Genomic DNA, 27,209 nt, shown 5'->3' with positions numbered 1-27,209 from the left:
TATTATGATCATTATAACCTCTGTGAACACACCAAGGAGAAGTGTTGTAAACTTCATCCCGAGCTATGGCCGAAGAGGAAGACACAGGAAGAAGAGAATTCTAAGAAGAGAAAGGCAGTTCTTAATACTATAGAAGTTAAGAAGCTGCCTGAACTTGAGCAAACAGACTTCAAATTAAGCCTGATGGCGAGAAAACCTGAGATAGCAACTGAAACAAATTTATAGGTGCGAGAAGAACTTTTCCGCCTGGAGATCCCGTTGAAGCAGAGCATTGTTGAGACTAGTGTAGATCCTAAAAGCCAAAAGAACCTCATCTGTGAAAATCTAGTTCAAAAGCAAGGGTTGCGGACTAAACCTCGTCCACATCCCTACTCTCTTGGTTGGATTTAGAAGATCGTTGAATTGAAAATTACTAAGTAATGTACCTTCAAATTTGTTATAACTAAGAGGTATATCGACTAGGTAATTTATTAAGTTGCTCCTTTCGATGTTTGCCCGGTTATTCTTGGAAGCTCATATCTTTGAGATCGAGACACAGTCTTTTACCGACATCTAAAGAAGTATCGATTCATAAAGGATGGAAAGAAGTTTATAATCAATGCCTCCAAAACACTAGAAAACAGACCTTACAATTGCTGCCTAAGTGAAGCAACTTGTTAATGCCTACAACAAGTTCATGATGATAGTATGAAAATTTGATATTACTAACGAGAAACTAAGCTTTCGTTCTTTGGTTCCATTGACTGATATACCGAGATCAAGATTGAGGAGTCGCGATAGTCGCCATCAACGAGAAAGGACAGCAAGGAGCGTCCCTACCACAAAGTACAAATATAGGAGCAAAGCAAGTGGTTTACTGAGACTCAAGAGTAAAGAAAAATCAGGCCAGAAACCATCTCCAAGCAAAGCTAGATGGTTCAACCGCAAGATAGGGAAGCGAGAGTTTCCCCACCTTCAATTCGGATTTAGTAGAAGCTAAATCTCCTAAACAGAAAGAGCCCTAATCCAAAGGATCCTCAGACTCGATGTGACCGCTACGAGTAAGGTTGGACAGAGTGCAGGAACGAGATCCACCACATCAAGAAGCCGAATCGCAACTAAACTTTCAGAGGCCATGGCTTGGACATAAGTGCCCAATTGAGTGATCTTTTTTAAAAAAATTAAGTATCTTTTCGAAATCTACAATTAGAATATTGAATTGAAATAAAATTTCTCTGTTAAACTCCGAAATGGGCTGATCAAATTAAAAGTTTTCATTTCATATAAGACTTTGACCAGACATAGCTCTCGATCCGAAAAGAATCAGACAGAGCGACAAAAAACAGAGTTGATATCGAAACAAGATGTACCTAATTAAGAATTTTAGCTTTTTTTATTAGAAATGTTTGTTTTAGAAAAAAGTATCCTACTAAGATTAGAAAGAACAATCCAACCCAAATTTTTGTTAGAACGGATCTTACATTATAAATAAAGTTATGTACCTTGATTTTAAGGATTAATGAAAGAAAAGAAGACTTTAAGCCCCACTTTCGTAATTCCTACTACTTTTTTAAAAAAAAATTCAAGTTGAGCAAGTTGAAAAAAAAATTTCTTCTCTCCAATCGGATCTCATAGATATAACCTTACTTTCATAAAAAAGAAAAAAACTTATTTTATTCTCATTTCTGATCTAGTAGCTTAATCGTCTGGAGCAATTAGTGAAAAGAAATTTTCAACCACTAATACTCAACCACCAAACTTCATGAGCAACGTTGTGCACCTATAATGCAAGCATACAAATGCATCCATACTGTGAATGGAATCGAGTAGACATGAAGATAAGGAATGGATATTTGACACAAAAATTTTAATCCCACAATCATCATAGAAGTAAAAACATATGTTCGAAATATACATCATGTTCAGTCCTTTTTGTTTCTTCTACCTATCATGCAACTAGTTTCGGAATGATTGGTTTTGAATACCAGACTGAAGCATGGATTGGAAACCTGCATGGAACCCCTGTGTATATGCTGCATTCTTCATACTCATCTGCAATAATATTGCAGTCGGTTAGTTGTGAGCTATTGAAAGTAAAGGGAAAATACGGTGTTCATAGTTGCACTTTTCATAGTTTATATATGGTGGTTACCATATGAGGCTCGCCCTCAGTTACATACTCAACAAGGTTGACTCTATAAATTGAGATCACAGATTATGTAGTTCAATACTGGATGTTCTCGGTGTTTTCCTTTCCTGCTCGTTTCATGCAAGTATCATCCACCACTCCAGTCACAACATCCTATGAACTACTTTAACTTCTCGAATTAAATTATTATCACCAAATGATTGGAAAATAATTTTTAAAAATACTGACATCACATACAGCATCTCATGATTCCTTCATGAAATAGCCAAGAATTATTAAAGTAATAATACTATTTGTTGATGTACTTGCCTTTTTCCCATGTTTGCAGGTTCATGTACGACCTAGCATAAACTATTTTTATCTTAGAATCTATATTTTAAATTCTGACATCACTTTTGGCTAATGTTTATATTTTTCCTGAATATTAAACTTCCTCTCCCAAACAAATTTCCAAATAGCAGATTTATATATGGACAATTGCTTTTCCCTCTATGCTGACACTAATACCCCAGTTTAGATCCTTTCAAGAACTAGAGTCCAATATAATCTCCTACCATCGTCCATGGATCAATAAATAGTAGGCGATTGAACAAGGCAGGTAAATATGATGAGACCTGCTTGCAATTATGTCTCACTCTTTTCAAGCACTTGCTGTTGATTGATGCACAGCAGGTGATTGAATTAGACTTTACAGTTCATTTTACAAGCTGGAAAGTATCCTAATCCCAAATACAATACCCTTTATTCCAATGTACTTGAAAGAAAGAGAGTTTTACTGTAACTTAACTAGGCATTGTATGTGTTAGTATTTCACCATGTTATTTTCTGGTTCACTTACCGCTTAATCAAATGACAAATATACCCTTATCTTTATGCAAGTATACATGAAAACACACGAGTAAAGGAGAGGGATATTCGTGTCCTTAGGTACCATGTATAAAATTTGCTCTTTCCACCCTTTTTGTATCATAGCTCTCCAAATATTATAAATTATGTCCATGAAGATCACTTTACTGTTCCCAAGGTATAATTTCACAGATTAGAGGCTAAAGTCAATTGTCTTCTACATATATCAAAACACATGCAAGGCAGCTCAGTGCATGAGGCTTCCGTCACTGTAGAGTTTGAGAGGGTCAGATGTACACAGCCTTACCTCCATTTGCGGAGAAGCTTTTTCCGAATTTTGAACTCGCGACCTTCAGGTCACAAAAAAGCAACTTTACCATTGCACCAAGGCTCACAATGGAGCAAAAAGAAACTCAAGTAGTTCGGATACTTCTAAATCATAAAGTAAATGATTTGCTCTGTTTTAAAAAAAAATGTTCATTTGGTGATCTCATAATGCATGCATACTAAGTTTCAGAAACATTAGGAATCTAGGTTTTGGGCATTCATGACAATGTATCTGATGGTGAACAGTCTGGGCTATCTATATTATGTCTCATCAATTAATGACTATAGGGCATAACTGAGTTGGTTATATCTCGTGAACATTAGTCATTAGATGTGTGTTCGTGTGTATGTCTATAAATATATGTTTGTGTGTATGCCTGCATGTATCAACAAGAAATGGCCACCGTCACCATATGTCAAAACAGAAAGTACAAATCCAACATATCATACTTACAGTCATGTTCTCCAAATCAGACACAACCCGCTTTCTGATTCCATCCAATACTGAACGTCCACGAAGTTCCATCTGTTGAACATTTGAATTCTTAGACACCTAAAAATTTAGTCAACCAAGGAAACATCAAATTCCAATAGAAAGAAAAGATGGTAAGATGGTAAAGAAAGTGATGTGCATGGTAACTTCAATTACCTCTGATAAAAAGGCTGTGGATATTTTATCTATAATTTCATTTACAAATTTTCCCACATCAGAAGCTTCAGCCAATGCGTCTACTCTGTTTTGAGTCTTCTCCACTGCATTTTTCGGAAGATCCGGCCGACTATTAGCTTGTCCTTAACATGGGAAAGAAAAGCATGTTTCAATGGATGTGTGCATTAAGCAGTATTGGAGAAGACATCAGAATAAATACGAATATTAGCAAACAAACATTTAATAGACAAAATAAAGTACATGTTCAATGGGTGCTAAAGCAGTGGTAGTGACTTTCTATAAAATATGCTCTGCTAGGAAGCCTGATTGATCTGACTGGTGTTTCTTCTGAGAGTTTTGAGTTTACAAAAAATATGTTGTGCTGTGCTGCTTATATTTTTCTTATAAGTTTAGGCACAGGTATTATTGATTTTTCCTTAGATTTTAAATCCTGCTTAAGGACCCCTTGGGAAATATGAAATGCTCATTAAAAGTTCAAGTACTCGCATGGGCTTGCTTAAAATCTTGAACCAAAAAGTTTTGGGAAAGGGATGCAAGCTGTCTGTCCGCATAAATCCAATGGTCATCGCTAATTGCTTCAGGAACAAATTGACAACATGGGGTATATTTTAGCCCTTCTATTTCAGATCCTGTAAAAAGTAAATCTTTTTTCTACCCATGACAAGAAAATCCCAGAGCCAGCAGGCAACCCATTTCCCCTCCAGCCCTCCGTATTTGGCCTCTAATTCATGCCTCACATATGAACATAAAAATTAGGTAAATAGAACAGCTGTACCCACTCTGCTTAAATTAGCATTGTACCTTTACTTTTATTCAATGTTTTAATATATGGCTGTGGTATATGGATGGCATGGACCGCATAATGCATAAGGTCACATATGCAAGCACATATACGATTACTAATTTAAATATTTAAACAAAATCAGATACATTCTATAATAATGGCAATAATTTTATAAGTCATAGCAATATTAATAATGCTAATATCTAGCAAAGAGTTATTAGTACTTGATTCTTATTAGTGATAATTATAGCACAATTACCGCATCTATATTGTTAATATACATGTACCTAGCTCCCTTAAAACCTACATCCAACCCAACTATTAGCTTGAACCCACCTTACTCGCATGGGCTTACATGAGAGTGGTCATATATGTGGTCGCACAATGCTAAAAGAGCTGCATATGCGGTCACAAAATGATAACTAGGCTGCAAGTCTACCAATTTTTTTTTGGATGAGGTCTTGGGTTGTTACCAATAGTATCAAAGCAGATCCAACCCAAAGCCCATGTGAACTAGAAGATACTGCAATATTGGTTGTTTTGCAATTAACCACAAGTTGTTTGTAGTGCTTGTCATTGAATTTGATTGGATTTGGACCTTAAGCCCAGCAAGGACACCAAGGCCTAAAAAATGGAGGGATATGAGGACCAATGAGTGTATGTTTAGTCCTACATTGGTTCTATACTAGGTGAATTTATGGCACTTATATAGGGCTGAGGAACCCAAACAATACCTTCTAGCTAGCCTTTTTGGGTGAAGACCTGATCATTACATAAGTAAATCATCTTTTCAGCCCATATATGGCCCAACTGCATGTAGTAGCTGCCTATAGGGTATACAGTGCAGACAATGGAACATATATGCATATGCAGATACATATGTGGCCTTATAGACTACATTTTAAAACAGCGCTTTTATTGCAAAGGGAATTGCATTTTTCCAAGTTAATGTGGGACATAAAAGCATCAAGAAAAAGTGCATCACACGGCTAACAATGACGCATTTGATGCCCAATCAAATGACAAGGATACTCTCATTTCTTTCAAGTGCATGTGAATATAGTAAGCATTCAGATGATACAAGAGGTGCTTGAAAACCTTTCTCATCTGTCCTATTTGTATTACAAATTGTACTAACATATGTCCAAATGAGTCTAGTGGATAGAGCTTGGAAAGAGGAAAGATTAGTCAAATAGTAGTTTGACTGTATGAGAGCAATTAAGCAACTAGACTTTTCTTTAAACATTTACAGTGACATTTCATCAAAACGTAATTTCTTATGAAAAAAAGTTTTACATACTAAAAGATAATGGCAATTTTCTGGTGAAAATATAAATAAAACCCAGACTCAACTAGTTCCTTTCTATATCTGTATGGGACATAAACATTTACGCATGTGTGATAGTGCATCTATATTTATGTGTACGGCATGTGTGCACTTATGTATGCACACAACAAAAATTAAAAGCTCCAATAAGTAGTGATACTCAAATATGCGAAGAAAAATGTAGGGGGAGAGAAAAACCAAAAGTCACACGAATTGAAGTCATGAAAGTGGATTTGAAAAAATTGCACTCGTCATGATTTTAGCACCGATTCTTAGAAGTAAGGCTTCAAGTTGACAACCAATTGTAAAATCTAATCGATCCTTTAACGGAGACCTCTCAACTTAGTTGTGCCCTGTGGTGGACGATGTTATAAAGGAAAAGGTTAGCATGATGACAAAATGTAAATCCTTTCTTATGGAAAAAAGCTTTATTCAGGGTGTTTGATATTGTGAGAATGCTGTTCAAGACTTTGTGTCTTTAAACAAATATCTCATACATTCCTCTCTAACTTGGAAATTTTGGAATTCCTCAATGATTTCTAAGAAAATGATGTTTTGCTGCAGAGCAACAGGAATCACTAACAATATAGCATCTACTTTTTTACTTGGATTAAACATTTGCAGTTCCAATGTATGAAGGATTTTACAATTTGTAAGAACATAAGTAATTGTTGTGAGAATAAAGCTAAATTCAGCATTTGTCTGCGATTTCGCAAAGCACATCCAAACAGACAAATTGATCAATTAAAAACCATATAAAAATGCCATTAACAAGATCTGGGTGTATGTTAAAAATACCATCTAAATTAGAAGCTATAACTAAATCCAGCTTTATTTTAGGATAGAAAAAAAATAATGCTTTACATTCCAGCAGGTATCTTGAAGCATACCTAGACTGAGTTTTGCTGGGCTGCTTTTTTCAGGCGGGGGGTGGGGGCAGGAGGGAGGGGGTGCTGATAACAATAAGCTAAATAAGAATAATTCTAAAAATAGCTGATTGTGCTGGTAGCCTATTTGGCAATCTTAGTCTTTGGCTTATTGGTATTTAGCTTATTTAGAATTATTATTTTTAGAATTGGTTAAAGAGAAGGTAAGAAAGAGATCTAAAAATAACAAAGACTGCCAAATAAGCTAAATAATCAAGGACAATATGAATTCTAAATAATCATCCAAGTGTATGATTTGCATACCACCAGATCTTAGTTATTTTTAAGTTAGAAATTTAGAATTCATATTGCTCTTTAGAATTCATACACTTGGATGCAAAATCATTTTGTTTATCAGCAAGGTACTTCAAACAAAATGGTCTACTTCGGAGTGCCTTCGAATTAAACATCAGTTGCCTAAATGCTGTACATTTTGTTTATCAGCAAGATATTTTAAACATTGTTATAAGACATGCATCTCACTTCTTAGCAGCTTGTGTTGTGATTGTTCAACATTTCATCATTGATAAATTTCTTTTTCACATTAGCTTGTTTTACATTTAAACATCGTTTGTAAAGAAATATTGTTGTTTTTCTTAGCTTGACGTATCATACTGTACTAAAATAGGCTCTCAAATAAGTTTGTAAACTTAAAAAACTTTTTGTCTAGATTTTTAACTCAATTCTAATTTCTCACTTATTTTAATCTATGATAAGCAATTTTATTCTAATATTTTAGATACTCTGACACACCAACATCAAATGTCTGCGAATAAGCTGGTATACTGCACATGCACAATGTTGTACCATAGCCGCTTGCATATGCCAGCCACTTCTTAGATACTTGAACATATATCAATTAGACAATCTCTTTTAATTTTCATAAATCTTATTATTAATACTCTTTCTAACAAAATTTACCAACTAAAAGAAGGCTTTCTCTCTGCAATCAATACCTAAACACAACAATTAGAAATATGGTGTCATATCATGCATAAAGAATCTCAGTGGAGATAATATGAGAGATGGTCATTGCAACAACTTCACCATAGATGATGTATTAAAATTTGAAATGGTGATTGAAATATCAAGATTCATTAAGGAGCACCCAAAGGCCTGTAAGCACAATAATATCTCAAAAAACTAAAGTTAAGTCCAGAGTTGATATTCGAGTTAAATTCATATAACTGATTATGATCATATGCTACCAGCACAATCAGGCAATCAGCTATTAAATCATAATGTCATTTCTCCTATCTCTTTATATGCCAGCATGTTAGATTGAACATTGTTTATTAAATATTGTTATAGCCCTTGTAACAATTATGAATTGTTAAAACGATTACATCTGGTCATTTCTTTTAGAAAATTAGTTGATTAGGGTAAAACCTACAAACAATAAATTCTGGTATTGGCATGTCTAGATTCAGATTATGACCATATTGATAATTAATGTCGGAAACTCAAAGCACAAGCCAATAACTTTAAGAGTTTCAATGCTTAAATCAAGTATTGAAAAGATTGTGATTCTTGTACAAGTACATTAGTAATTTGGCTGAAGGTTTCCATTCACCAGAATTACCACATATTCCTAAACCACTGACTATTTATCAAGCAATATTATAGTGATTAAATAAAGCAAAAAAAAATACTATGGAAAGGGAGTGATAAATAATGAAGAAAGTTGCACCAAACAGTATTATCATACATGCACTATATATTGCATATGTATTGTAAAAGCATGAACATTGACAAAGGTTAACCTGCACAATCTGTTGATTTCTCCTTGGACACATCATTTGAGCAGGAACTGCCTTAATTGTGTCTCCTGTCAAAGTAGGAACCCCAGATGGAACAAGCGATGCAAGATCAGGTGGATTGTCCTTTCCTACCAATGGAGAAGCCTACTAAAAAGTAACCAACATCACTCAAACCCTCCAAAGGAGATTGATGTCAACTTGTCAATTCACTAAAATTAAATCACCTCCAAGTCCACATAAGTTGGCTGTCTTCCAATTGAAGTCAGAAACTTGTTGAGGTCGCTTGCACTGAGAGCTGATGAAAACATATCTCAGGCATGATGGATATAATAGAATGAAAGAGTTGAAGAAAAAAAAGAAGCTCGCTAAAGTTTACTTAGTGCATATATGCATAAGTTGCTAATTTGTGCACCCATACAAAGCTGCTGATCTTTTATCTCAGATAAACCCACCAAATCCCCTTAGGCCACGTTTGATTTGTTGGAATGAGAACGGGAAATGAGTATAAGTTTCCTATTCGAGGTTTTCATTTAGTCAAGATCTCGGTTTGTGTCGATATCAAACCCCACAAATATGTCATATAATTGATCTTGGTCACTATCTCAGCAAATATTTTTCAATCACTATTTTAGTGGCCTACATAGATGTTTTAGTTTTTATTAATATAATTCATAATTTAATATATTTGCTAATTCTGGATTTACTATATCGAATGAGATTCCAAAATCTCAACCAAGATATCAGCAATTATAGAATGTTCCCATATTTTCCTACTTTCCAGTTTCACATGAGATTATCCAAGATCTCTGTTCATCTTAGACTTGAATCACCCGCCAAGTCAATTGATATCTCAACTTTTAAAACCTTGTTCCTATTCTAGCCCATTCCCATGTTTGGTAACTCATTTAACCACATAAATACTAATTCTAGTGAGTATCAAACTCCCATAAACTAGGATAAAAAACACGCCCTGCCGCGCAGGAGAGCGGAAAGCTTAGATATCATTTTCCCTTGTTTGTTAATGTGCCCAAGGAATAAGAAAAACAAGTTTCATACATTATAAATTATTTATAATTTGAAATATATTAAAATAATATATACAATTTATTTTATAAAGTAACATAATATTATATGTCATAATTATTAATTGATTATAATATTAAATTATGCTATATTATATAATTCTATGAACTACATAAATTACAATCATAGTATAATACTATGTACTTTTATATTATAACATATTATACATAATGATAGATATTTAATAGATTCACTATAATATTTTAAAGACTAGAATACAATATGTTAATCCAATATTATACATGCATACAATATAACCATCCTATGATTAATAGCAATAATATTCTTGCGATGATATATTTATAAAAAAGAATTACATTATATTATTATCACAATATTGTAACGTAATATATTATATTATTATATATTGTAATGTAATACTATAATGTAATATGTAATGTAATACTATAATGTAATTTTGTAGTGTAATATTGTAATGCATATTATATTATTAGCATATGTTAATAAAATTATATTTTATCTTATTACATCTACATGGATATTGTATCATACTAATACATTAAATAAGGACTATAATTAAAAATATATAATTAATTACTTTAATTATAAATTTTATAAAATTATAAAACTATATTATACATGTTTGGAAGAGTATATATTAGAATATAATAGTAAAAATACAATATCTTATAATAGTAACTTATTATATTTATAAAAAAAGAAATATATTATATAAGTATGATGGTGTTTGAGTTGTAATATGTTATTAATTACCTATTGCATTCTATATCATATAAGAATATAATTATAATACATTATATATTATTATGTAAACATAAATATCATATAATACTAATATATTAAATGCTGATGTTCACCATAATAATTTTCATTCATACAATGAATAGTTACATTAACTATATAGATTTAAAAGTAATAGTGACAATTTGTGATATTCTTTTAATATGTAGAGTAGATATTATAAACAAAAGATACCTTAATAATAATTCTAGTACACCATTGTATTTTAATATTATAACATGCATCATAATATAATTTCATATTATTGACATTCATAATTATATCATGTCATATCACACTATAACATCATATATTGTACTGTATCATATTTTTATAATGATTACATGATATCTTACTGCAAACCAGAATATGCTACTGCATAATTATTTTCACAAGGTTTGCTTCATTTACTTGGATTTACCTGGACTTATCCAAACAGAGGATTCGCAAGCAGTCATTTCTGATGATTCCTATTATATCAATTGGTGACAAGCGAATGTGGCCTCAAGGTAATACTTGGCCTTCCTGAGCAAATGGACATGATCAAAGTTTGTTTGACATTGTATAATGATAAAATCTAAGACAATGCCATAACAACCAACCTAGGAGTCCAAGGTATCATATTTTTGTCATTTAATGAGATTCTTACTCTATTGAGTTAAGAGAACTTCTACCCCTGTTTAAAATATTATATTCAAGGGTTTCTCTCTGCCTTGAAGAGCTTCTTTGACCTGCTATCAACACAAAAAATAAAAAAGAAGACCTTCATTGGTCTGATCCTCCAATTCAAACTCTCTTCATGGAGGGCAGCAATAATACTTTATCGGAGATCAGGTTCATTTCTACTTGATGAGGAAGATTGCTCAGCTCGGCTTATGGTGACCAGGCCAGGCATGCCATTTTCTTGGAAATCTCTCACCAAGAGTCTGCCAGCATCCAAATGAGAGGAATATGTCCACCAGATCGTCACTTAATGATTGACTGGGCCAATCGTGTATCTTTTCTCTTCTCTATTTCTGTTTAAAACTTTTATTTTCCCTATTTAGTTCTCTTTTAGTTGTTCTGTTCTACTCATGCCTTGTACTTCATTTCTTTGTCTCACGAAATGAATTGATCAGTTTACCCCCATCTTTCTCTTTATATATACATATACATACATACATATATATATATATATATAAACACAAGATTGAGGAGGTCAAAAAGTGGCAACTCCATCCATACTTGCTTCTCATCTCTCACTGCCCTCATCATCTCCCACTTTCATTGTCATCACCATCATCAACAACCTCATTATCACCATCATCATCTGTCCCATCACTATTTCTTCCTCTACCTCACCTACTACCTCTCAATATGGAAACCCACATATGTTTACTGAGTATCTACTTCATTATCGGCTACTGCCTCTCATCTCCCACCTTCATCGTCATCACCATCATCATCAATCTCATTATCACGATCATAATCTGTCTCATCACTATTTCCTTTTCTACTTCACCCACTACCTCTCAATATGGGAACCCAAGTATGTTTTACTGATTATCTATGTCCCTATCGTAACCCATCCTTCACTTACTCCTCATTAAGATGGTCCAATCCTAGCAAGTCGTAAGACCAATTTCACGTCCACTTTTATTCATCTCCACACCTGCTTCAGTGTCTGCTTCGAGCACCACTTTGATCATGCATCCCTCCTTGCTGTCTTGTTTGTCCATATCTTCACCCTTACCTACCAATGAAACATCCAATCCACATTGCAACTCACCGAACCTTCCCAAGGTGGAAGATATCCCCTGGCATCATTGATATAAAGAAAAAACCTATTTCACAGCATGAAATTCAAATGTCATCATCTATGGTGGATATCTCACAACAAAAGTGGCTTGACACAAATATCATCAAACATTACAAGATAATATTTTAAAAAAAACAAAATCTACATGTATTGTTGACTTCCATGCTTGTGATCCAATTCCACTTCATTCACAGTTTTTGTTTACTCAAATTATGGAAGCCTTTTTGACTCGAATTCATCTTTTTTAATTTGAGCAGAGGCAGGAGAATCATCCAGCATAGGTGTTTTTGCATGTATACATCAAAATATTGGTTACCTATACCACACAATGAAATTATCAGAGCATTTATGTAAGTTTTGGCTTCATGACTAGCTAGCAAGTCTAAGAGAGCTAATCAAGCAAAACTTCAGGCTACAGTTCATTTCAGGATGTCTATTGCAATGTCAGCACATCTCTCTTGCCTCTCCAATGTCCCTATGGCATGATATCATGGATGGGGCCCTCAAGTCCAACATCACCACCATTGCTACTGTACCACTCCTATGATTGAGAAACTGATCTTTCTCTCATGAATTATTTGTAAGATCTTCTACCCAAAATGGTTTATCTCCGACTTCAAGTATGCCATCTAGCCATGAAGCCCTTCGACATCCAAGCTCTCCATAAGCTTTGCCAAATGATGATAGCTGTGTAGCAACTTAAGAATATGCTGAAATCCAACACAGGAGCGACCAATATTTTTCCTTCTTCTTTCTTTGGTAGAAGAGCAACAGAGGTTGTATAGGATCTAGGTGCCAGCAAGTGTAATTTTGCCCAAAAATGAACCACTAGCCATTATTGTAATATTTTGTGGATGCTAGAGAGAAGTAAATAAAAGGGGAGAAATAAAATCTTCAGATCAAAACAAACGGTTGATTTGCTAACAAGAAAAAGTATGGAAATTTTCAAATAATAAAAAAATAAAAGTGTTTTTATAAATCGTTCCCCTGATTATCTATTACCTTTGGTAGAATGAAGGAAGAAAAGGCCAGACAGGATATTAATGATCAGAAAAAAAAAAATTGTTTTGCAAGGTAAAGAATGGACAAATAATAATCCATACTCTTAAAAAACCAATATGCTGAAGAACTGAAACCTATATGTTGAACAAAATGTATTCAAGGTAAAAATATTCCATAAACAAATGCAACAACCATTTGAGCTATAATCATGAGAGTGGGCAACGTGAATTTGGGCAAGTGCAAGGCAAACTATGTTTGGTGGATGATGCTCCAAAGATAAATAGTGCCTCATACAAGGTGCCTTCCTACAATAACAAAAACAGACTTTTGGCAACTAAAAAATTGCACTATTTCTAAGAATTACAAATGCCTGGAGTGCAAAGACTTTCTTTGGCAATATAATGGCTAAGAACTAAAATATATTTATGATAAAAATATATCTTTTACCATGTCAAAGGCATAGTTTGATTAATGAGACAAGATGTTCCTTTGATGTCTCATCTTGTATATCCAAGTAAGAATTTTGGGGGAGAATATATTTTGGTATTTGATAATCAACATTGTCTATTGCCAGTGATTCTGAACAAAATAATACATGCACAAATCATGCAGCCAAACTTGATATGCAATATGAACCTTTTCTGTTACGAAAAAAAAAAATCAACCTCGAAGACAAGGTACCAACCTTTTCGGTAGATAACTTCATAGTTATACAACAAGCAACAAAAGAAAAGAGCCTCACTTACAAATAGTTGTCTCGTTTGTGAGAGGGTGAAAATAGCAGCACTTTTGAGCCTTGAAACCTTGATCCAACAACAATGAAACAGCACTTCATGAAAAGAACAGGAACAATTGTGTAAGAACATTCACCAACCAGTTTTAAAGAAATGCATGTTTGTAGCATAAAAAGATGTAAAATGTACAACATCAAGAACATGTTCATACTGGTACAGAGTCGAGGACATCTTCATCCAGTAAAAACTTGATTCTCAGAATTCGCAGCAATAGGTATTATAGAACAAAACATTAGAAGCTTATTGCTAACAAACAATATAAACAAGAGATGTCATTCATCTGTACTTGATTTGCTTTTAATTCCTTGTTTTTTGGTACTTTTTCAAATAGTATTTTACAATCCAGATTTTTTTTTGACAATTCATCTTCCTCCAAACTTTTCACTCAAATATGAGCCCCTAATTCTAATGCAGCAATCCCAGTACTTTCATCTGTAACCTATTCAGTATGATCTAAAGTTGTGATGATTAGCAGCACTCCATAAGCACATTCTCATGGGCACACCAATAATTTTAAAAATGTCATTGTTTTTCACCCAATTCTGCAATATGCAAGATTAGAGATACAGCAGTGTAGTCTATGTCTAGTCAAACATATTATATAGGGATGCCACATAAAAGTGTACAGGTTCTGCAACTTCAATATGAATGTTATTTTAGGGTCCACAAGAGGCATAAAATCATAAATGTCAGACTTCCAATGAGCATGAACCTGGAGGGATTCCTAAATTGGGCAATCAGCTACAACCACTTCTAATATGGAGATAGCTTCAGAAGGCTAATCAAAGAATCAGATGCAGTGAGATCTATAGTTGGGTTGAGATGAGAGAGCGTTTTCAAAGCCAGTTCTTGCCAACTGAATGCATGCAACAAGTGTATGTCAGATTCCAGCAGCTTAAGCAGAGGAAAAATCAAGATGGCCTACAGAGCATTTCTACAACCTGGCCACCCATGGTGGCATCAAAAAGGTAGAGGCATTCATTCAACACAACATTGGGCAGGACTCCAAATGGAGATTCTGGATAGACTGGTGCAAAAAACAAGTTTTCAGATTCGACATACAATACATTGCTCTGCAGATCAAAGACAAGTTATGCAGAGGGCTAATCAACCACAAACCAATTACCAGAAAAGCAATTTGAGACAGCTGCAACTGCTCCAAAGGTGCCTCCAATGGCTTCTAAAGATCAAACAAAAGACTCCCACTTTGGGGCCCCAAACATGGTCAAACCACAAATATGTCTCGTGTTTAAGACATATGTTCTTTCTGCTGAAGAATGATCCGAGAAGCATGAATCCGAAGGAAAAGAAATCTTAGAGATGACACTTGGGAAGATTTAGTAGGCAAACATTGTATCTACATCAGGTGATGCATGTACAAAAGCAAATATCAAGCTTAGATTGACAAAGGATAAGGATAATCAGAACCCCCATACGACTTGCCAAGATAAGTTACACTATTGAAGGACTTGGACTGAACGACACAATCCATATCATAATTATTCAATCCCTCATCCAGCTGCTAGGAGCGTCAAAGGATCTTATTAAAGCATCAAAGCCATTTGAAAATCCAAATCATTTATGTATTGAGTCTATACTTGTTTAGCATTTTACTAGTGTCTTGGCTTTTAACTTAGACTCAAGTTACTTGGTCCACAATTTCCTTGGGGTCTTTAATTTATTGGTCAATTGGTTCTTAAGCTAGTATAGGCATACATATATACATACATATAGACACATATATGTGTGTATAATAAAGCTCAGAAGATAGACTTTAGCTGTATTGCGATACGAGTTCTAGAATTAAGAATGAAATTGTTCTCTCCCTTGACTCCCTATCACTCTCTCTCCAGTGCCTTCTATTCCCCTCTCCCTCTTATCTATCAATTCCTTTATTTCCTCTTTTTTTCCCCCATCTTATCTCTCTTTATGTTTGATTGCTTAAATTATATTTCAAGTGAAGAACAAACATTCTACTTTAACCCTATATCCAAACAACACTATCCCCTAAAAACCTCAGGGTAGACCTAGAAATCTTGCCTCTTTCTTTTAATCCACCAAATTGTTTTGCTTCTATCCTGTTTTCTAACATTGGACAGCAAGCATCCAACAAATCAAAACCCTATTCCTAACCCATTAGGTTGACCAACGCATAAGAAAGTCATCCCCAAGTTATCCCACATCATATATGGTGTAATTATTACAGCAAAAGATGGAGAATGTGACATCTTCAAAGCTCGTGGAAAAGCTAAACATGAAGATGCAGCTAAAAAGGAGAGGAAAAGAAAAAGGAAAAAAAACCTGCATCAGCTACGATGGCTAAACAACTACAAAAGGGATGTTGTGAAGCAGCAGTATTAGATGCAAGGTTCGCCGTACCGATTGTACCGACATACCGGTGGGCGTTGGTACCAGTACAGTACTAAACCGAACCGATATTGTACCGACGAAGACCAAAAGAAAAAAAAACCCGCGCGGACACACCCGCACATAAATGCCACTCTGTGGCATTGAATATCCTGCACGGGCTGGGAACAGCGCGTGGGTGTGGTTTCCAACTCACGGGTGTGGTTCCCTGTGCAGGGAACCGCACGAGTGCAGGGCCCCGCGCCCGCGCGGGGCGCCCGCGCTTTGGCTGGTGCGAACCGGCCTGGTTCGCACTGACTTGGCTCCGTACGTGTACCGATGTGAACCAACTCGGACCGGTGCATACCCGTACCGGTGTATTGTAAGTTGTAAGTGTTATTTTTGAAGATGTCTGCTGTGGACTACAGAACAACATCATGTAGGACCTCATATAACACTTACAATAGAAAGGTTGAGCATATAACACTTACAACTTCATCTTCAAAAATAAGACCATGAAACTGCAAACAATGCCTCCAAAGATTCTTCCACAAGCACAAAGAAATCTGATCTAGCTCAGCTAATGATGCAGTGCAACAGAGAAGGATCTTTGGGACCACCAAGCGGATGGCAACCAGTTCGGCCATGTCAGCCAAGCAAACGAGCTGAACAGCAAGCTGACATGGAGCAAGCAAATTCATATGGCTCTCTATTCAACAACGATCTACCAAATAATACTTCAGTCTAAAGACTGTTGTTCAGACCCTTATCATCCCATACCAATCATATCATACCGTGCTAGTAAGGTATGGTACCATACCAAGGTTCAGTTCAGTTTGTTAGCTGAACCAGTCCGAACTGGGCAGAACCACCCCATATCACCCGGGTTCGGGCGCTACTATTGCTAGGAGTGGAAGAAAAAAAAGCGTTGAAAGCCTGTCTCGGTACGGGATGCCTACTAGACCATACTTGATCGTACTATTCCATACCAGTAATATACTGGTGTGGTTCCTTGTACCAGTTTTGCAAATCGTGCTTCAGTCAATCAACACCTGGACAACAAGGGATTGACTAGGTATTACTTGCCCCAAGTTATCTTAGCTTGAGTATCATCTAGTTACAAATTATTTCAGATTTGTTTAGGTTTCAGTTGTGATATGATATCTCCCTATTTGATTAGTTACTTTCTTATTCTGAATCCTGGTTCAATTAGAACTCTTAAAGAAAGTTGAGTCCCTTGACTAAGAAGTTGTTTGAGTCCTATGAGAGCTCTAGATCAGAAAAGGAAGGCCAAGGAAGTCTATGCTATAAAGCTATTGTTCACACAAGTTATAGGCAGGGTTTTGGATGTTTTTTTCTCATTTACATATACATACATACAAATAAATATGCTATATATACATACATATGTAGACATATACTATATATATGTATATATATAAACATACATATAGTGCATATGTACATACAGATATACACACATATATGAGAAAAAAGGATGCATGCACTTCTTCTTATCTCACACTTTTGCCCTTTCCTATTTCTCAAACACTAGGCCCTCCCTCCTTTCCTACTTCTTACTATTTTCTATCATGCAATTTAATTACTGTTGTTTTCAGCGGAAATCAAACTTGAAAAAAAAACAGATCCAATCTTATCTCTGCAAATAAACCATACACAGAAATCTTATTCTCTTTCCAAGAGCTGCATCAATAATTCTAAAATATTTAGAATTTCAAAAGTCAAACAATAGTACAAACATAGAATGAAAAGCAATCTCTTAAATAATTGATCATACCTGACTACAGGTTATTTCCAAAAATTACCTAAGATTTTCATATAATGCAAAAGAAAGGCTCCAAGACCAAGTTACTAAAAGAAAACGTGAAGGAAAAATCCAAAAAATGCAAAAGTATCCTAAAATGGTCGGGTGCGTAAAATATGGTGCTGGTACATAGTGTATCATACCAATTCAGTACAGTAGTTAGTGCAAAGCATAACAGCAGGCACCAATTTCTTTTAATTTTTAAAGGTATCGGTACCAAGGGTGTCCCTGGTACCAGTCCTTCACCAATCTAGTTCAATATGAATACAGATCACTTCTTAAATTCTTGGTAAAATTCAAATCCCGTGTGGGATAACCATGGTGAAAAGTATGACAAGAAAACAGAAAGAAATAGTGGGAGCATCTAATATGAAGTGAAATGTGCATTACCAAAAACTTAGGCACACTAGATTTTGCAGCATTAACAGCTTTAAAAGTGCCAAAAGTGAACACTTCTATTTCAAAGCAAGATAAAGAAGATGATAATTAAGCAAAAGATATACCTTGCAGAATCATTAATTAATGCAAATGGAGTAACACATCCCATTGGCACCTGGCAAAAACATAGAACTTATCACTGTATGTACATAAGCATTTGTGAATATAGGTATACATGCATGTACATATGTGCATGAGTGTATTTATATATATGTGTGTGAATATTTGCTTCATATCACTTAAATGAATAGCACAGATCAGAACAATTTTATTTTAAAGATAGAAAAATATAATTTAAGAAAACATAATATTGTCTAAGCCCATATCTTTTCACAATATTATAGGAGAATTTACTGGTGTATTCAGGAAGATGTACCATAATATTGATGAAAAGGAAATAAAATAAATATTAAATTAAACTTATGGAGAAAAAGTTTAGAGAACAATGGCTTTAAAAATCAGTAAAACAAAGAAAAAGCATATGGAATGTAAAGTTAGTGAGAATGTGAATGGAGATATGATCCCGAATAAGATTGTTGGACAAAAGATACCACAAAGTGATTGATTTCGTTATTTAGGACCTATTGTACAAAATAATGGGAAGATAGATGAAAATATATTTAAGATAATTAGAGTTTGTTGGATAAAGTGCAGGGAGGTATCTGGAATATTATGGGATAGGCATATGTTTTGAAGACTTAAGGAAAAATTTTATAGAACAACAATAAGTTTGCAATATTGTATGGCAGAGTGCTGGAGCTAGACAATAAAATAGGTACCCAAAAAAAAGTTAAATGTAGCAAAAAAATGAGTATGTTAAGATGAACATGTGGTAAAGCTAGAAATAATAGATTGATGAATGGACATAGTAAAAGAGCTATAGCAGTTGCGCAAATTAAGGAAAAAGTGATGGGAAATCGATTGTCACAATACAGAGACATGTACAATGAAAAATGAGGAGACTTCAATAAGGAGGGATACTTTAGTTATGTTAAAAGTTAAGAGGCGAAGACCTAAGATAACATGGATGGAGATTTTAAGGAAAGATATGGATAACATTCAAATAACATCAAAGATGGCCTGATCCATAAAGCCAATCCCGTATAGTTAGGAAAAAGCAGGAAGGTTGTGGTTGTGGTTATAATATTGCTTCAAGTTTGCCAAGGAATTATGAATAAGATTGCATGTTAGCCAAGAATTACAAGAATACAACTTAAGTAGTAAAGCAAAACTGAAACCAATCTACAGTTGAAAACATAATAAATCAATAACAAGATTATGTGTCAAGATTACAGGGCAACAGCAATTTTCTCAATTACTACATTAAAGGGTATAAGTATGCATTATAACTCAAAGTCCTTTCGTCTTTACTATAATTCTAACCAACTTTCTGATAAAAAACAACCTTTGCAAAGAAAAACATATAGATGACATTATGACAATAATTTAACAAAATAAGAAATGCGAAACAAGCAGCTAAATAGAATAGTCTCTTTGGCCTAAGGAACTAAATGCAAAATCTCAATTTTCTCGAGGAGCAATAACCCTTTAATGATATAGGAAGCAAGTAAATTATTCCACATGCTCCAGATGAAAAGCTTTTATTTCAGAAAAAAAAAAATCTGTGCCTATACTTTCAGACCGCCTACCAAACCACATGTTGCAACATGGCTTTCCATAAATTTGGATGCAAATAAAAATGACGGCACACTCAAGTAATAACATTCTTATGAAAAACAAACTGACTTAGAGAAGCGGCAGACTCCCCAGCATGGAGTAATCTTTCTCTTAGACAGAGAAATTACAATATCTAAACTAACATTTTGCTTTCATTGTGATATTCTTATACTTTTAAAAAAATATTGAACAGCATCCCTTCTTTCACAGTCTCATGACCACAACCAACTTTTCTAGTAGAGGAATTGATATAATAGAATATATGCCAAGATCCAATCCACGGAACGAGGACTCTCTCATTGCACTTCTCAAGTGCAATAGATCTTCAAATTCGAGACCAAAAAAGAATTATATTCTATGATGAATGCTTAGGAAAAGCTTCTTTGGATGTGCCCAAGATCTTTGGAATTCATTTATTTCTCTCAAAGGTCGCTTGCTTTGGCTTTGGCACATTTCATGTAACTGGTTTATATGGTCTTGCAATATGGGTGTCCACTCCTTACAGACCAACTTGAAAAATACAATCTACAAATCCAGAATGGGATGCAAAAGGTATTGATCCTTTTGTTCCGAAACGAATAGCCAATTCTCCCAAAGAATTTATGCCTTAAAACAATCCTTTAAGATCAACATCTTACAAAATTTTATTGTACCTTGTTAGAGTTAACACTTTTGACAACCTATCAACATAGCTTTCTCCCATGTGCAAACCCACCATCAAGCCAACCTTCTTCCTTTAACAGCAGCTGACCCCACCTAAAAAGTAGAGTATATCTAGGACTACATTATAGGAAACAAAGAAAATAAAGATTATGAATCATATTTTCTCCGACAGCCTAAAGAAATGAAAATAAGAAAGAAATGAAGACTATTTGATCAGCTACCATAATCTTTATTCTCTTCATGAGGGAAAAAATGACTCCTCAGCAACTTTGGGCCTAGATTACCTTTGATTTTGTCCCCTTTGTTGCCCAAATATAGTACACATGAAGATAACTACACACCCACATACTCCATTGCAACTAGTTGTGCCAAATAAAACCTTAAAATCGCAATTTGCCACCTATTTCAGTTAAATAGAGCAGTAAGTTAGTTTGACCACATATAAAGACCTATTTAGTAGTCATCTCTACAGTCACAATTATTGAAGACCCTTTAACAACTTTTTTCCTTAATTTCCTATTATTGGAACAAAGTCAATGGTTGGTCGTTTCTCACTCGGCTAATCCACCGCCTATTTCACTAGTGTCGGCACTATTAGAGGTGTCAACCAAACTCTAGACTTCCACACCCACAAGACAATACACTTATAACCAGAATCAACTCTTCTACTGCATGTCCTACAGCCATCATTCTAAACACCTTTAATTAAACAACTTGATCTTATAATAAAAGCCAGCCAACCTTATCTAATTTTATTATGGTTGATTCATATATCCTTTTGCCTTTCACCAGCACATCTCCATAAGCAATCTTGTTAAATATCACTACCAAAATATCCATCAAGGTCTTCTTATGTCTTCACTCATATTTCCTAACCCTTCAGCACAAATTCAATCCACATTTATCAATGTTTCATCTAGTTCTTGTAGGTCCTCCCCTCCTCTTTTCCAACCAAAAACATCATTAGCAAAAGGGATGATCTCCTTAACCTCTTAGCTCAACTCTTGGGCATTTACAACATCAGTTGTTTCAAGTTACCAAGGTGGAAGGTAAAACTTGTCTTAAAATCAACAGCTATTATAATAGGCTATAACTATGATTAAACTCAAATGCTGCAAAAAGTCAATTGTAACAGGAATCTTATACAAGAAGTCAGTGCTAGGAATACAAACCTGAAGTATTTCTTGCAAAGCTTCTTCAGGAGCCATTCGCAAACCTCCTTTTCCCAAACCAAGCCGTTGGGACAAAACTATTTTTATAAAGCATAATCCAATACCGCAGAAACCCAAGAAAACAGGATATCCAGATACGTGAGTTACGAAGAACTCTTTCAAGGGAAAAGAATGAAGCCAGCCATTTTATGATGCTATTAATAATGGAGAGCTTAGAGCAATAAAAAGAAAAAATAAATGCACCTTTCATGTCAATATTTGTTCCTGCGAGAGCTGAAACAACATAAAACCTATTCTTCTTGTCCTGCAAGTGACAAGCTTCAAGATCAGTTAAAGAAGACAAACTGGTAGGCGCACTTTGTAAATATCTTCAACATATTTATAGGGGGGGGGGAATGAAATCTCAACTAGTTTCTGGAATTTACCTTTAACAGCAAATTTTTACTTAATGCACCTCCCAAATGAGCAACGTGCTTTGCCTAACAGAAATCCAGAAGTTGTTCAAACCATGCCTATAATTGTCTAACAAAACAAAAAGGAAGCAATTTTTTATTTACCAACCTGTGCTTCAACTGTCAATACAGCAGGATGATCATAGCAAATGAAATCGATCTGGAGTTCCTACATGCAGAAAGCAATGAAGTCATAAGTTAGTGAACAGATTAGTGAAAGTTAGCAAAGCCATAGGCATTCTCTGAGGATGTCTAGTTGCTGGAGGGACAAATAAATCTACATTTCTCACATATCTCTTTCTACTCACTTCTTTCATATATCCAACCCTAGCTCTTTCCAATTGCCAAGAGGCAATATCAAACGTCTTGATCAATAACATAAAAAGAAGGCATAATGAATGACCCACCAAAGACTGTTAAGTTTGCAGGATAGTATCATGAATCAACAAAAAAAGAACCTGCTGATAAACAAAAATTTATCTCCTTGTCTGCATATTGGTCAATATGCATTGTTCTTCACAAGAGACAGCATCAACTCATATGGTCCAATAGTATATCAGGGAATATCTTTAGGAGGGAACATGATAAAATATTTGTGCATGTACATATAATTACCTACTTGAACAGACACACATATAGACTTAAGTGCCACTCAGCATGACAAGGCATGAGATAATATGTACTGTGCATACCAGCATGAAACACGGCCATTGTACCAGCTGTGTGACAGTACTTGGCATGCTCTAATGCCAATGCATAACAAGCACTGACAGGCTTGACACAGGGCATGGCACATTCTGTATTGGCGTCAAGCCAACACACCACCTGTGCAGAAAACTTCAATCCTTGGTGTGTGCACACAAAACATGCAAATATACGCACATATAGCTAGCATCCTTATGTCCATATGACGTGATACAATCAGAAGAATGAATTTGACGTTGGATAAAGGCTCATGACAGGCCACATTCGGACTTCTCTTATAGTACATGACAGGCTGAAAGGTTTAAAATCAGTGCTTGCCATAGTTGATCCAAAAAATAACTTTGTTGGGACATATTAAGTATCCAGTGGATTTTAACTGCAACAATATGAAGAGGGTAAATAGGAATCACTGGCAAATCAAAAGATTTAGCTTCTGATACACCTTATCTTTCAATCAGAGTTCTGTGAACTTCAGTATAAGTGGCCAAGCCATCTATCCTATAAAGATGGACAGAAGGATATCCAATTGAAACAAATTTTGGCAAATGAAATCCAATTCGACTGCACAATTTATCTATGCCGCTTTTTCTCCTTTCCATTTTCCATGCATTATTTCCCTTCATTTTCTCTAAGTTAAATCATCAGTGTCAGAGCTTCATCCAGATATGGGCAAGTTGTCTACCACATCCAGCATTAACAACCATTCAAACCTTTCATTCAATATCAACCCAAACAGATCAAAAACCCAACTAAAAACCTAAAAAATGAAGAATTTCAGTCTCCTCCTGTTCCTTTTACTGTCATTTACCTGATCCGGCATCTTAACTGCTTATCCATCTTATTACCCTATTTGTCGCCACACTGGTTACTTCAAAAAATTCATGATATAATTTTAGTTTCTGTTTTCTTCCTCCAAGTCCAAATCAAGCACCATGGCAAGCACCAATTAAGTCTTAACAAAATCGAACAAAAAATGAAAGTACTAAAAGAAAATAGATGATCTTTTGAATTTAATGCATTGTCAAGTTGTTCAATTTATAGCTAACAAGTGGGTCACTGTTTTCCCTTCAAATGTCCAGTGACTGTCACAAATTCATAGATGTTGCAAGGAACAAAAGAATTTCAATGTGTATGACTATGTCTTGTGATGAGATGCCTTGTTCCTCCCAGTTTTATTCATGTATCCAAGATTATTGAAGATTCACAAAGAAGAATATTTTGACAGCAAGGATCATAAGGAGTGTCCTAAAATTGCAGTAAGCAGTCCACATCATGTCCACCTTACAAGAAAAAAGGGATCAATAGCATCAAAACACAATCAAGGCATAGACATGAGGAGAAAAGTAAGAAACTCTGTACAATCAGGCTATGGGCATGAGGAGGGAACTTTGTGAATTCATGAATAATGGTGGTAATCTGGCGAACTTTGTCTCAACAGAATTAGTTGAAAAGCTCTCGATCTTATAAGAGAACAATCAGACTAGCACCACAACTATAACAGCTAAATTGACAAACAAATATACAAGTTGGAGATAATGCAAGATCAAGCTGTCTACTTGCCTTTTAGGAAATACAATGCAAGAGTTTATGCGTGGAAAGAGAAGGGCATGACAGGAACTAATATGGACGGAATTTCTAAGTAAAGCTTTAGAAAAGTGCGACATAAAACCAGAAGTTGTTCTTGAATCAGCATTCGTAAACCAACACCAAATAGTCAGAACAAGAACTGATGGTGATAATTATCACAGCCAGTAATTTTCTCATAAATTAACAACATCCTTCAAGGCATCCTATTGATCCATACTCCTGCAAGCCAACAAAATTTTGCTACCAAAAAATTTAAAGATTTTACAAAAAATTATATGAAAAAAGGGCTTCATCATACATGTTGCTCGGTCCAGTTCATTTTTCTTCTCGGGGTTTTTGGAAACGAAAACAGAAAACAAAAGCAATGCAAAACGGACCCTAAATTAAGAACAGGTTATAGTCTTCCGTTTTTTGTTTTAGCATCTAACTGAATGGCCATCGTAGATTTAGAAAAGCGCACTTATCAATTCTACGCAAAACAGACTCAAAAATAAAAACTAACAGAAATTTAAGCAAAGGAGAGAGGAAGAGAATAACAGAAGACAAGGTCTGCGGATTGAAGCCAAATAAAATCTTTAGCGGATTGAAGCCAAATAAAATCGAATCTGCAGGATAAATTATGTTGTGGGTGTGGAAAGAGAAGAATATGGATGGAAGGGGAGAAGAAATAATACTCGTAGGCGAGCAAGCAGCTGGTCTTTTGTGTATCCCATCTCGCCGCGGAGCTGCTAAGCCGGCGCAGGGGCAGCAGAAGGGTTGAAGGATGTGGCGATGCGTTTCAGGCCGCCTCGGTCGGCGGAGTGGGAAGGATTTTGTTAGGGTGTGTTGCCTGGAGACCGCCGTCAAATCCCCAAGCAATCTCGTTAGGGTGGCTATTTTGGACCCAACCAATTGAAACTTGCGTATATGGAATGGGTAGGGTTGCCACCGGGTCAGGTTGGGTCCATGTGCCTGGTGACCCGGATTCTGGCTCATTTTAGGACTCGTTTGGTTTGCAAAAAAATAATAAAAAAAAAGTATGATCAGCAGGAAAGTAATAAGATGCATCTTATTTGATTCGAGTTTTCAAATGAAAGAGACAGAAAAGTTGTATTCTCATGAAAATATAATTCACATGTTTCATGGAAAAGTCTTTCTCATAAGAAATATAAGACAGTTATTTTTCCGTGAACCGAAAATCACTCCATTTTTATTTTTTTCTAAAAAAAACCTTCAGCATTAAAGAGGCATTAAACATCTAATTTTTATTAAAGGTATAATAGTGGATGGTCAACAAAACATAAGCACTCTTAAAATCTGTCAATTTTTCATTGTCAACTAAACATGCCAAAAGTATTTTTCCAGATATTCTCTTTCTAGAAATCTGCTTTTCAGGAATCATATTCTTAAGAGGAAAAATGCTTTCCGCGAACCAAACGAGCCCTTAGACTTGGGTCTTTAACTTTGAGCCAAGTGCTATACTTCATCTAATGATAAGGTCAGATCTGGTCCCTGGATTTGAGGTTTTGGCATGGCATCGTCCAAATTTGATGGCATGATTCTAGATCAGCTACGTCTTGAAAGCTTGTCTCGACGTGGTAGTTGAGAAGTTTGGCATCATGTGTTCCCTTCGAAATTTGCCACACCCATCTAGAATAGGTAGGTAAGGCTGCTATGCCTTGAATTAACCTAGTTCCCATTTAGTTCGGAGTAAGTCCAGTCCATGAATCAGGTTTGGATTTTGGATTCAGAAACATGAATCATTTCGAATATTGTTAACAACCTGAGAGGTATTTTTCTTGCCACAAATAAATGAAAATGTGATGCTTTAGTATATTGTATTTAGCTGCATTGCAAATATTATGTTACATATACTAGTAATATTAATTTGGAAGAGTGGCATAAAACCGCATCTCAAAGAGCATCATTGCTGTATGGGTTGACATAATTCTTCATGGATGTGCATTGCACTTAATTTTAGCTTGAACATATCACTATGGAAGGTTTATTTCTTCAATTTTTGCTTCCCTTAAACTTTGGAGATAATAATTGCAATCTAGAAAGAATTTAATTGAAGAATCAGAAAAAAACATCTAAATGGTCGAATCAATATCTCAAATTACCATACTTTGATATTTGGGAGATCTATTTTAGCATG

General features: G+C 35.1%; 1 protein-coding gene across 1 annotated transcript; it reads right to left on the bottom strand.

Moving 5' to 3' along the window:
* Nucleotides 1-1,762: 1,762 nt before the first annotated feature.
* Nucleotides 1,763-25,947, bottom strand: LOC103712526. The gene is made up of 13 exons (XM_039134478.1): nucleotides 25,747-25,947; nucleotides 22,890-22,949; nucleotides 22,754-22,807; nucleotides 22,572-22,632; nucleotides 22,329-22,405; nucleotides 18,882-18,931; nucleotides 14,160-14,242; nucleotides 8,993-9,063; nucleotides 8,772-8,912; nucleotides 6,973-7,105; nucleotides 3,951-4,093; nucleotides 3,756-3,854; nucleotides 1,763-2,031 (listed from the first exon to the last, which is right to left on the bottom strand). The coding sequence occupies exons 1-13, from the start codon at nucleotides 25,783-25,785 to the stop codon at nucleotides 1,936-1,938; spliced, it is 1,107 nt and encodes a 368-aa protein (XP_038990406.1). The 5' UTR covers nucleotides 25,786-25,947; the 3' UTR covers nucleotides 1,763-1,935.
* Nucleotides 25,948-27,209: the final 1,262 nt, after the last annotated feature.

Source organism: Phoenix dactylifera, chromosome 15, assembly GCF_009389715.1.
Source record: "Phoenix dactylifera cultivar Barhee BC4 chromosome 15, palm_55x_up_171113_PBpolish2nd_filt_p, whole genome shotgun sequence".
NCBI lineage: Eukaryota > Viridiplantae > Streptophyta > Magnoliopsida > Arecales > Arecaceae > Phoenix > Phoenix dactylifera.
The sequence above is the reverse complement of the archived record's forward strand: the minus strand, read 5'-3'. Positions and strand labels throughout refer to the sequence as shown.

Bases quoted from the DNA above. Each gene is read 5' to 3' on its own strand.
- LOC103712526 (XM_039134478.1), bottom strand. From the start codon at position 25,785: ATGGGATACACAAAAGACCAGCTGCTTGCTCGCCTACGA. The intron at 22,808-22,889 runs GTTGGTAAATAA...GATTTCTGTTAG, and splicing joins TATTGACAGTTGAAGCACAG to GCAAAGCACGTTGCTCATTT. The intron at 22,406-22,571 runs GTGCATTTATTT...TTATAAAAATAG, and splicing joins AACAAATATTGACATGAAAG to TTTTGTCCCAACGGCTTGGT.